At 33.3% G+C, this 13,527-nt stretch overlaps 1 protein-coding gene across 1 annotated transcript in view; it reads left to right on the top strand.

The window, feature by feature from the left end:
• Positions 1-10,988: 10,988 nt before the first annotated feature.
• LOC115880656 overlaps positions 10,989-13,527 on the top strand; it is a 164,420-nt gene continuing 161,881 nt past the window's right edge. Inside the window, exon 1 of the mRNA XM_030897934.1 lies at positions 10,989-11,240. Coding sequence (XP_030753794.1) covers positions 11,045-11,240 — 196 coding nt within the window. The 5' untranslated portion in view covers positions 10,989-11,044. The remainder of the gene's footprint in view (positions 11,241-13,527) is intronic.

The following is a 13,527-nucleotide window of genomic DNA, read 5'->3' as shown; positions in this document are numbered from 1 at the left end:
TCTTTTTTAAATAAGCTCGAGGTGCATCTGCCGACGGGCGATGATTTATTCTGTCTTCCATTTTACTAGACAAATTGCCCACACACCCGACTTGGCCTAGAATAACAAAAAGATGTAATATACGGTTAGATTAAGCTCGGGCTTTTAAAACATATCATTTATCTGCTGGTATATATTTACAAAGAGTTAAATATTCCTTATTTAGTTTCTTAAAAATAAACTATTCAAATTACAAAAGGAATATAGATTTTTCTCTTGTAAAATCGCTTATTTTTGGGGCTTACTCAACCGGGTCTCACAAATGCAAATTCACCTCAAATACCCATTTAGTTAGTCATTGGCAAGCAGACTCTCATTGTACATGAAAATAACAAAACAAACATTTACTGATCTGGAAAAAATTTATAAATAATAAAACTCAGGGAGGGGGGGTGCTCCGCCCACTAGCAACTGATATTCTATTCAATATATCCCATTCCATATCTTCCATCTAATTCAAATATTATTCGGATCTATTGGTTAATCTTCAACAACTACCTGCTGTCACCTGAAATAAGTATAGGGGCTTTCCCCGGACGCAAATCTGCCGCTAAACAGATTGGCGTCCCTAATATCACAACACTACACTACAGCCAGCCGGCCGGCCTGTCTATTACTGACCCGCCGCACAGTGTAACGAAAACTAAAATAGTGGGACATTGGCATTTTTCTTCAGTAATCACTATTCTTGCTGACATTTTTTGACAGAAATTAAATAATACGACTAGGAATTTTTACTACAGGGCGAAAAGAGTAAAAAAAGGCATAATGGAAGGTCAAAAAAAATACGAAGTTTTATAAAAGGACTTTACAGGTATATTTTTTCATCTACGAAGAGTTTAGAGCTCTTATGAACCAAAAACGTTATAAAATTACTGTCGAACAATCATTTATCTCCCGCTAATATGTCAAAACTCAATCAACATTCCTAAATATTCAAATAATAAGGGATAAATTAGATAATACTGCAAAACTCAAAGAGAACGACACAAGTGGCAAATATCTTTTAACAGTATTAAATAATATGATAATATGCGAAAAAAACGTATTCAACTCAACAAAGGAAACCATAATACACACCTCACGAAAAATTTCGCTTATATTTTTCGTAGCATTTATTCTTGAAACGCTTCAAACATTTTTATGTGAAAAACTTAAATCTAAGGTCTGCCTGAGTTATGATATACTTTCCATTCCTTAACAAGTTGCTATTAATGCAAATAACTTTTGAGATTATTGTTAACCCAGAGAATTTAAGAATACTTGGCAGTTTTCCAAATTAATAAGTGATGCGATAATTTATGTGGGGTGTATATTATTCCAAAATAACATAATATCACAGATAACATATGTGTTATCTGTGATAATATGTAAGGCACTTACATAGAACATGCTTAAAAATCATTCTCAATTTCTTCTCCATCCATATACAAGTGAAGAGCTCTTTCGCTTCCGGAAACAAGTCTACTTTTTTATTTTTAGAGTGCTTTGGTCGCAGATGTGAAAGTAGAGGATCTGAATATATCAATAAGTTGTGCAATATATCTTCAATAGTTTCCTTACGACCTCTCTTCCTGGAAAAATTTTGGCGGAACGATCGAAATTCTTTGTTTCTTGATTCAGATGCTTCTTCGGACATTTTGCCGATGGGTATAAATTGAAAACGTTCACAGATATCTGCACCATGAATCAAAAGCATATGAATGCTTGAATGCATATAATACCAACCGTAAAGGGAAACAAATAGTTCTGCTGTCTCTTTCATGTCACCAAACTACGGTCGAATCAATGGAAAACGTAATTATTGCCGAGGAAATTTATTTTTTTCTTCCAGGTTCGGATCTAGGTGGATGAAATTTATATGTAACAGTATACTAGAAGGTTCACTCTATGATATTTTGTATATATAACCTTGCGCGAATGTAAGCGTTTTTTTGAAAGTCATAATAAACATGTAGAAACTAGACTTGAAAAAAATTGGGACATTTTTTTTCAGGTTTGTTGTTAGTAAAAGACCTCTCTTTATGGAAAAAATTGTTGGAATTGAACAACACAAGGAAACTTCTGAAAATAATAAATTTCATTGTATGAAATTTTTGTACAGATTTGGTAAATTAAGGAAACCATAACTTTAACCCGCCATAACTCCCCGACTAAGAGGTCAACTCAAGAAATATCTCACATGGTGGAGTTCTGGGATGTCCTTTATCCATCTATATAAAAACTTGATGAATTAATTTTTTTGTTTTTTGGGCTAATGTCCCGCGTTTCCCGATTTCGTTACACTGTGCGCCGCCGCCGCCGCTGCGCCTTTTACAACACAATTTTACCTGATCGCAAATATTGACATCGCTTGCCAATGAATCATACTATTTTCTCTAATCGACTTTCAAATAGAGTGTTTTAGCATTACTAGATAAATAAATAGAGAGTTTTCCGAAATAAAACCATTATTATAACAAACTTATTTTCCAAGTTTTACACTCGTTTAGTTTTTACTACAGGTTTAACACTTCAGTAATGACTACGCTAATGAGACGGACATTTTGGATAAAAAATACTCTCCTGTAATCTTAGATGTATTCCTAACATTTCGTTTTTTGAATTATTCTTTTATCTCTATTCTTTTATGAGCTACACATTTTTAAATAAAGTTCTAATATTTTTAAAATCTTGAACTTAAAAATGGAGCTCTCAATGCCCACCGTTATATTGAAGATGTCGTCCAAGAAGTTGTCGTTCCAGTTGCTCCTTTCATTGGAAATCAGTTTATACTGATGCATGACAATGCCAGGCCCCACATTATGCCGGGTAACGAGTAAGGAGTAAGAATAGTTAACGAGCATGAGGTTGTATTACAAAGATTGGAATGACTTCCTTGTATTCCCGACCTCAATCGAATATTTGTACAATGAACTTAAAAGAGCTGTTCGTCGTCGTCCTCTTCCATCACCAACTATTCAAGAGCTATGGCTAGTATTAACGGAGATTCCTTCATTAATGCTAGCCTTAGCGCCTGTAAAGGGTTTTCTTGACCTATAGCTTGATATTCATTAAGCTGTAGATCAAGAAAAAGTAACTACCCTTATTAATTAATATCGATACGACGAAGACCTTGAACTGTTATTGCTGCGAGAGGTAGACATACACGCTATTATAATTATAATAAAATTGTTGTTTTTGTCAATAAAAAAATGTAAAATCAATACTTTACTAAAAAATGTATACTCGTAACTCATAAAAGAATAGAGATAATAGGATAATTCAAAAAATTAAATGTTGGAAATATATCTAAGATTAAAATAGCACTGCATGACATTAAGACGTCATTTAAGTAGATAAGTCGCGATTTTTTGACGATAAAATAGTGAATTATCAACAATATATAGAATATATAGAAGAACAATAATTCAGGAAGATCTTCCGCAAGTACTTGGGCCTACAACATCCCGAGCAATACACTGTTCATTGTATGAGAAGATCCTCCGCTACATTATTGACAAATGCAGGAATGAACATGACAACCTTAAAAAGACACAGAAGATGGCGATCTGCAACGGTTGCGGAAGGATATATCGAAGAGTCCGTCAACAATAAAATATAAATTGCGAAAAAGAATCAAGGTGCTCTAAGTCTTCCAGAACGAACCGTTGTAATGACAGAGCCTATTTCAAGCAGTGGAGGGACAGCATCTGGAGGCATTCAAGGTTTCACAATTTCTGAATCTACAAAAAAAAATCGTTTTCATTTAATGCTAATGTTAATTTAAATAAATAATTGAATTAGTAATTTATGAATAAAGCTTAATAATTTCTATAAAATGGTGTGGCTTTGAAGTAACAAACACACTAGTTTGTTATAACTTCAAGAACTCACGCGTGTGTTATTATTTATTTTATATGCATGTATACATGTGAGTAATGTCTGTATAAGTAGTGGCTGTTGGATAAATTAAATTATTTCAAGTTCAGCAAGCTTCTCATAAATTCCCATAATATTTTAAATAATTTCAAGTTAAGAGAATTACATAGAAGAAACTTCGCACAGTGAATCAGTTTATATCCTTTCTTCTCAACCAGCACAGAAAATCTGTTCGTATTTCGTTTGCAGAGATATCGGCTAAAAGAGTTTCCTTTTTAAAGTTATAAACGAGATCTTTTGAACTAAAACCAAGAAAACTCTTAATAAAAGAGACGACTGAAGCCACTATCTGCCAAGCCATTGTAATTCGTTCTAGTTCGCCCAGTCAGGGTAATCCTTATAAATATTTTATTGCTACTCTTAGATAAGGAGGGTTTTTGGAAAGAAGCAAAATAGAAAAAAAGACTTTAGCCCTGCATATGGGAGTAAAAGGAATGTGAAAGGACAGGAGAAATAAAACGTATTGAGGTATCGAGTTTTGCTTTACACGATGTTGTTTCGTAAAGGCAAAAATACTTTTTTATTATATTTCTATGAAATTTATTGAGAGAAATAAATAGTATTTTCAGTATTTATAACGAAAAATAGACATCTATAGGTACGAAAAATGGACTTCTTCAAATTTTCATGTATATTTAATACCAATCAAACTTTTAGTTACGTAAGCGAGGGCGCGACTTTTAAATTCATTGTTGCCAACCATGGACATATTCGACGCCGGGCTGACTAACTAGAATTTAAAATCCCAGCTAGGGATTCAGGTGGTCGCTCTGCTGTAAAAAATGTCAAGTTGCCACATTTATCTATTTATTTCCTGACATTCTCATTCGTTTTGACACTTTAGTTTTGTATTACGAGTTTTTGATTTAAATAAATAGTTTTGTGATACTTTAAGCTTAAAAATGTTGACTAGCAGACCTCGCAGTCGAAAAATTATTCTTTTTAGAACCTCTTTTAGTGCAAAGTGTACAAGACAACTTAATAGCCGTAAAAATCATGCAACTTTCTTAGAATATTTTGAACGGGAAAGCGGTAATAATGACCCTTTATGTCCCCTTTAAGTGCTGTTAAGAAGGTGAGTTTTTTTATGTAAATAGCAACTGTTTATATATTTATAATTAATTTATTTTTGTTTCCTAAAATAATTTGACTAAAAGAAAATATGTAAAAGTGGGCAACGCTGTGCCAGTCAAGCTTAACCACGTGACTAAAAGTTTATTTGATATGCACTATATTTTAAAGTTCAATATAGTTTGGGCACAAATATGGCTATCAGTCGATGACCGAGAGGGGCAGAATTAGCTAGAACGCCAATCGTCTGGGCGGTCACAGTAACTAATGAGAATGAGTTAATTATTTGGCGTAGTCTGTCAGACGACGCCAGACCAATTAAGTATTAAGATTTAAGTCGAGAAGTGGTATCGGCTTATTGTTGCTTTAATCGAAAATGGTAAATTGAAAATATCAAAATAAAAAAACTATCTCTGCTTTAGTAACTTTTTGCCGAGGGGTAAACAGCTGACCCAAATTCTGTACACTAAACCTCCTAATAGCTAAAGAATTCCTGAATACCTCCTGGGAAATCCCATATATATTTTTTTGGGAATTCCTGATACTATTGGGCATAGGAAATTTGTAATTAGTTTCAAACTTTACAGATAGTGGAAAAAAAGTATTCAAAATCGACTCGATAAAAAAGAGTTTGGTTTGGTTTGGTTTGCTCATTAGTTTTTTTTTCACAACAAAGGGCCGTCCTCTGCCGGAAACACTGCGACCTGTAAGGCCTATTGTGTTTTTGCTTTGCTCATTAGTTTGGTCGATTCCTATTCTTAAATCATCTATCTTCCTCTTGATTTTCAAAAATACTTTCTTCGGCTATTTGCGAATCATCAATGACAGATTCATTTTCATCACTTACTGCAGATTGTTCTTCTGAATTTTTTGGTATAGTGGTCGAGTTCCATGAAAAATTTTCAACTTGCATTCCCAGCTTTTCAGTTACAGCAACTGCGCTTCAATTTGTGCATCGTTTTGGCCCTTAGAACGAACTCTTTCAAATCTTTTCTGCTCTCTTGGGAAACGTATTATAGCTCTTAAATTATGGGTAATATTATTAATCGATCTAATTCTGTCCAATCGTTGCAGTATGTCTTTAATACTATAATTTACTAACGTAGATTGCATTGTTGTCATGGACCTTGTGGCTCGGAATATTTTCTCACAGCTTTGACTGCTAAAAAGCAAAGGAAGGAACATATCCTCTGTGAGGTTTGGATTTTTTCGAAAATGTATAATTAAATTAATCAGAGCATGAGCGTCCAACTCGATGCATGTGTAACAGTTGCTTGAAATAAAATGTTCTCCAATTTTCTTATTATTTATCATAGCCATTTACGCCAAATACGTAAAGAAAACACACAATACCATAAATTATATAGGGTTGTTCACCGCATACGACACGGCGTATTGTAGCTAAACGATGAGATTTTTACAAATTCTAAGTTTGGGGTTCGTTGAAGGACTATTAGAGCTACAATTTAAAAATATTTTTACAAGATACAGAGTGTCCCAAATAAATAAAAAATATCAAAGTTGTATTTTTTTAAATGGAACACCCTGTATATTATTACATTTTTAGTTTCTACGATTAAAATAAAGGTAAATCTGATTAAGGTTTATTATACTTAAACCTTACCGTTTTTGAAATATTTTCAATTTTGTGAAATTGCAGTAAAAATTTTAAAGCTTCATTTCTCCAAGGGTATCAGTGTTTTTAATACTAAATATTTAATGAAGTTTATTTATTGATCAGTTATTGTGTTGCAATAATAAAAATAATACTACCTTATACAGAGTGTCTAAAAATTTATTTTAAATAATTATTAGCTTCAAACGGCAATAACTTCTTTAATTTAAATGGAATGCCCTGTATATTTTAGGAGAATCAGATGCACAATTAAATTGTCTATCAAATTGTATTATACCATTTTTTACCTATCCCTTCAAGTTTTCGTAGAAAATGCATTTTCTTATAATTTAGACCTCATTTATCAATATATCCATGGAATATTGACATTTTAGATTGTTTTTAAAGCAACAAATGTACAAAATGTACAGACTAGTAATATTATCGTTTTTAGCAAAACGATAATATTACTAGAACCATTAGTATGCAAAAAGAAAACTATTTAAATCTTTATAAAAGAGTATACCATTAATTAAATATAACACCATTATTTACGCCCATATACTAATTAATTACATACTTAATTGTGTTCGTTAATAAATTATTATAAATAAATGTGGATTTGAGTTGAAGAATAAATAAGCATTTATTAAAAAATGAAATATCATTTTTAAGGTGTTACTTTTTATCACACTGTCTAATGCCCATACAAAATTCACTTTTTTAGTATTTGGAGCAATTATTATTAATCAACGCAAACAGTCAGTTAATGTAGTTTGAATACTGGAATCATATTAATTGATCCTCTTTAACAAATATTTAAACAGTTTTTTTATTTTTAATGAAATAAACGAATTATATCGACAATATTAGTATCTGTACTCTTTAAAAATTTGGTACATCTTTAAAAATAATCTAAAATGTCAATAGTCCATGGGTATATTGATAAATAAGTTCTAAATTACAAGAAAATGCATTTTCTACGGAAACTTAAAGAGATAGGTAAAAAATGGTATAAAATAATTTGATAGACAATTAAATTGTGCATCTGATTCTCGTAAAATATACAGCGTGTTCCATTTAAATTAAACAAGTTATTGCAGTTTGAAGCTAATAATTATTTAAAATAAATTTTTAGACACTCTGTATAAGGTAGTATTATTTTTATTATTGCAACACAATAACTGATCAATAAATACTTACTTCATTAAATATTTAGTATTAAAAACTTTGATACCCTTGGAGAAATGAAGCCTTAAAATTTTTACTGGAATTTCACAAATTTGAAAATATTTCAAAAACGGTAAGGTTTAAGTATAATTAACCTTGATCAAATTTACCTTTATTTTAATCGTAAAAACTAAAAATGTAATAATATACAGGGTGTTCCATTTAAAAAAATACAACTTTGATATTTTTTACTTATTTGGGACACTCTGTATCTTGTAAAATTATTTTTAAATTGTACCTCTAATAGTCCTTCATCGAACCCAAAACTTACAATTTGTAAAAATCTCATCGTTTAGCTACAATACTCCGTGTCGTATGTGGTGAACAACCCTGTATAACCTTCTTTTTAAATCTAAATTTTCTTCCAAATAGGAACATATAACTAAATTCATCATTCTTAAATTTATTTTTATTTTATTTATTCCTTGGTTCCTGCACCCTCAGCAACAGTATTAAATAATTCAAGGACTTCAATGGAACATATATTTTGAGCTGCCTTAAAATTCATTTTATCTTCCAATTTTAAATCAGTCCTAGTAGAGAGTTCAGTAGAGAGTTCAGTGTTATTTTGCTTTCAGATAATACGCTTCTTAATTTATGTGCTTTTTGTATAAAAAAACCAATACACCGAGCAATACACCAAATATTGTAATGCTCGCCAAACTAATTCAAACTGAAACAAAAGCGCGGGAACCATTATGACGTCACTGGATACTAATGGTATCTGTTATATGTCATTATTATTAAAGAAATGTCTATGTCAACTTTTTCGAGCTATCTCATAGCCATCTCCTCCATACCTCCTGGAATTCCATCATAAATCCTGGGAAATCCTGTATACTTCCTGGGAAATCCTGTATACCTCCTGGGAAATCCACATACTTTTAGGAAATCCTATATACTTCCTGGTACTTCCTAGGAATTCCCGCGTACTTCCTTTCGAATGTACACCTACCTCCTGCAGCTGTTCACCCCTCCCTTTTTGCTTTATTTACGTTTTTAAGTTTCGTTTTAAATGTTTCTTTTTGTGAATTATCTATACTTGGACGTTGTTCAGATCTTTCTATTAATGGAATACAAAAATTCTGTTTAATGAAACGATAAAATGCATTACTTGTGGAATTTTCAACAAAAATCAGAACATAACCTTTCAAAACTTGGAATTTTGGACAGAGGAAGTACTGCATGTTCTTCTTCTTCATAAAACAAGAAGAAGAATAACATACAGTACTTCCAGTCCTCTTTGGCTCTTACGTATATTCCAAGATTGTAATTTGTATGGGTCATAATAATTTAGTCATCACGACACTATACATCTATTGTATCTACTTACTATACAGTCCCAGGGCTTTGACAAAAGCCAGTCTCTGAGATAGTTTTACACAGGTTAGTTCTTCCTCTCCGATGTCAGTCGTATCAAAGTTTATTGTACGAATGGTTGTCGTCTCGGCGTACTATGTGATGAGGTTTTTAGGTGTTTCCCCATTTTCTTCACAGAAGCTACATTCGCCGTTGTTTCTCAGCTTCAATCTACTGAGGTGTTCATGGAGGAGACAGTGTCTTGTTAAAAACTCTGTGACAGTCCCAAGATTGTTCTTACTTAAATCAAGGAAAATCTTTCATTTTTCTCGGTCGTAAGTCTTGAAAAATTTCTTCGATTGTCTTAGACTGTTGGAGGTCTTTGAAGTATGAAGTCTTCCAGGTTCTTGAGCTTTGTTTTATGTTGGTTTCCATTTGGGAAGCAGAAAAGTTCTAGTTCAATTAACGGCGTGTTCGCTCATATTCTAGCTAGATCTTTGCTTTTTCATTACCTTTTATCCATTGGTAAGCTGGCACCCAGAATAAGAAGAGTTTATTTTCTTTTCCTATTTTTTTCAGCTTCTCTAGGCATTCTTTGAACAATTTTGAATTGATGGTTACTGAGTTGTTCCCTTTACTTGTTGGCTGCTTTGTTGGCTGTTTGACTATCGGATAAGATGGCTATTTCTTGTTTCCGATAATTCTTATCTAAGATAAGTTGTACCTAGCTTTCGATAGCGTAGATTTCTGTTTGAAAGATGATGAGGTCAAAGATGATCGGCATCCTATCTTGACCCAGAGCCAGTACTGGGAATACCCAAATGTATGGCCTGTTAAGCCGTTAAGTGTACACGCCGTTAAGTGCACTAAAACTCTGGATCAGGGAAAAGCAGAATGTCCACTGGAGAAACAGACAGGGGCACAGGCACAGCAAGGCTTTTATCCAAGGACCTAGCTCTAAAACCGCAAAAGAACTGCTAATGCTTAGCAGGAATAAATTGCGGATTACAACAGGCCTCTTGACAAGACACATGGCTGTCAAGTGTTACCAGAACAAACTCAACCTGTATCAAGGAAGTCTTTGCTGCAGACTCTGCGATAAAGATCCTGAAACAGCGGAGCACGTAATATGTCACTGCGAGGCTCTGGATCGCAAGCGACACTTTTTATTTGGCAAAGCTAGGCTAGCACCGGAGGAACTATGCTCCTATCCTATCAAGGACCTGCATAAGTTAGTGCAGGGCACAGGGACAGGAGAATGGGTGCAGATATAGAAAGGGGACAAACATAATAGGCCTCACAGGTCGCAGTGTTTCCGGCAGAGGACGGTCCCTTGTTGTAAAAAAAAGGATGCTGGGGTGCCTATTGGTTCGGAGTATTGAGTTTTCGGTCAAAATTCTACTATCCCTGTTCCTGCTTTGTTTTTGGAAGCATCTTGGTTTTTTAACTGCTGAGAAAACGTGTACCTCTTTCAATTTCTTTGTTGCTCAATAGTACAGTGGGGTGTTTCTCAAAATTGTACCTTCTTGGTCTTGGTTTATCATCCGCTGGGAGTTGGAGGAGTGGAATGTACTATCTCTGAAATATGTGGCGTGCGTAATAAGTGGGTTTTGGAGTATTCTAAAAGGTTGAACTTTCACGGAACCCAAAACAAGATACAAACGACAATAAAATTAACGACACCGATTGTCACGATCGATCCCCTCAGGCCCATCTCGACGCCCGCCGCGCCGCCTTCGCCGTTCCTCTTCGACGCTTCCTCCGATGCCGTCGACGTCGCCGGCCGCCGGCCAGCAGGAGCGCGATTCCTACCGCCGCGCCGTCAGTCGAATTCGCGCTTTCACCCGGTCAACAACGCGCTGCTGTACAATGGGCCGTCGACACTCGAAGACGACGACTACGGCGAAGTTCTTCGGCGTCGGATTTGCGACGACGTGTCTGGTGGTGGCGGTGATAATCGAAGGTGGCTTCGCGGCAGTCGAGGACCAGGCGTCGGTTGATAAGAGGGTGGACGAGTTCTGGGAGCTGGTGAAGAAGTACGTCGAAGATGATGTCAGATTGAAAGGTAGGGAGAGATTGGAAAAGACCATGTGAAACTTGTAGAGGGATAATGATGCTTTTGAAGACAACAGTCGAATCTATACATATTAATTATATTTTGTAATTTACTTTATTATTAAGTTACTTTTTCCATAGAAACTGTTAAAATTGTCTTATATTTACCAAAAATAGTAGATAAAATAGTACTTTAACCGCAAGGGTAGATTAAATGATACTTTAACAGCGAGGATAGGTTAAAAACTTTATTTCTTCTCGCACGTTTTCTAATTGCTTCCATTTTTGAAAATTTTTGTATTCCTTTTTATAAGTTATTCGGGATTTAAATGGAAGTAGTTTGGATATGGCGTTTGTCGCCTCAGCCTGAATATCTGTTGGTAATTTACTTATTTCGTTTTGAGCAATTTCTGGCTCCAATTCAATCAGCAATCGACACGAAAGAGAATTAAAAATATTGACTCAAAACTGACAACTAAAGAGATAGCTTTATTTATTTATCAAATTACATAGAAACCATCGCCAACCCAGCACAATATTTTTTCTACTCGTAATAAATTCATTGAAATAATAATTTCTGAATATTTTTTAAAACGTAACTCGCTATAGAAAAAATATTGTTTTATACACGACGACAAAATTGCATTATCGTCACCTGAAATTAATTCACTCGCAATTTCATCGCTCGTGAATTAATCTTTTCGGTCGAAGATAAAATACCATTTCATCGTCTTGTATAAAAAATAACTAAAAATGTCAATGCCTAATGATAAATCTTTCTTTAATTTGGCTCATAGGCACGTAAATATCGTAAAAATATTGAAATTGTGTGTTCTCGGTTTTATTAGCATATTTCTACAAAAAGTCCATAATATATAGGGTGTTCCTTAATGACTTGCTAATATTTAAGGAGGTTATTCTTAGACTTATTCTAAGAAAACAACTTCATATGAATATATATTCTAAACATTTTAACTTTTCAGATACAGGGTAGTAAAATTTTCAATTTTTTCCAAAGTATCTCTGATGTTATATTTGATCCACTTGGTCTTCTATACATCAAAATGCTTATTTTGACATACAAAAAATAGTTTTATTTATTAATTTCCTTTCAGCCTATGATGCAGAAATGATTTCCACACAACAGTCACCGCATCAGATTTTCAGCGATTTGACCGTGAAGTAAACTGAGTTTAATTTGTTTAAGAAAAAACTATGCGTCAGACAAAAAAAAAATATTTAGAAATGAATGGAGATTTTAAAAATATTTTTTATTTTAAGCGAAGTCCAGTGTGTACCAGTTTTTTCTCCGAAAATATTCAATGTAAAACCCGTATGGACGACACTGGTTGAAACAAATAAAATTCGTTGTACACCAAAAAAATTATTTTGATGCATAGAAGACGTGTATCAAGTTTCATAAAGATATCTCTAATAAAATCAGAGTTATTATAAAAAAAGGTTTCTTTTAGAAAATTTTACCACCCTGTATCTCAGAAATTAATATGTTTAGTACATACATTCATATGAAGTTTCTCTCTTAGAATAGGTCCAAGAATCACCCCGTTAAATATTAGCATGTCATTAAGAAACACCCTGTATGTTTGATTTTCCTTAATAAATAAAATCAAGGTACCTAATATAAATGACAGTGTGAGTAAGTCTTCTAAGAATAGACATATGCAGTTTTCTAATATAAATATTTAAATATACCCGTTAAATTATTGAAATGCTTCAAGGATAATATTTTGTAGATACCAATATGTTTCATATTTTATATTATATTTGGATTTTATTCTTTTCACAGACATACAGATTGAGTCTTAAATAAGTACAAATATTTTTAGGGGTAGTATATTTCGACCTGCCACCGTCTGTCGAATTCGCGAACATTGAATCACCTCCATATTTAAACTGATCCACTCATACTAAATTACAAAAAAAAAACCATAATAAAACAGAGGCACCAAAAATAAAATATATACCTTTATACTTAACATCAAAAAACATCTAGCGGCTAGCTATTACCGGGTAACTCAGTATCAAACGAGACGAAGAGAATCAAAAAGTCAAATCGCAGTTTCACTATTGAGCTCCTGTGAATGCTAACATTCACTAGTAAAAGTTCGCTTTAAAATTAACAAACTTGTTGAACTTTTACTCACGTAGTGTTAGCAAATCAATAAAGATGAGTTTTTACTAGTAATTGTTTATCATTTACTTTATTTCTAACCCTTTACTGTAACATATATATTCTGTTTTTCATTACCTATTAAATTGCTACTATCGATGATTTG

The sequence above is a fragment of the Sitophilus oryzae genome, unplaced genomic scaffold (assembly GCF_002938485.1).
Source record: "Sitophilus oryzae breed Bouriz unplaced genomic scaffold, Soryzae_2.0 scaffold_1640_pilon_pilon, whole genome shotgun sequence".
NCBI lineage: Eukaryota > Metazoa > Arthropoda > Insecta > Coleoptera > Curculionidae > Sitophilus > Sitophilus oryzae.
The sequence above is the reverse complement of the archived record's forward strand: the minus strand, read 5'-3'. Positions and strand labels throughout refer to the sequence as shown.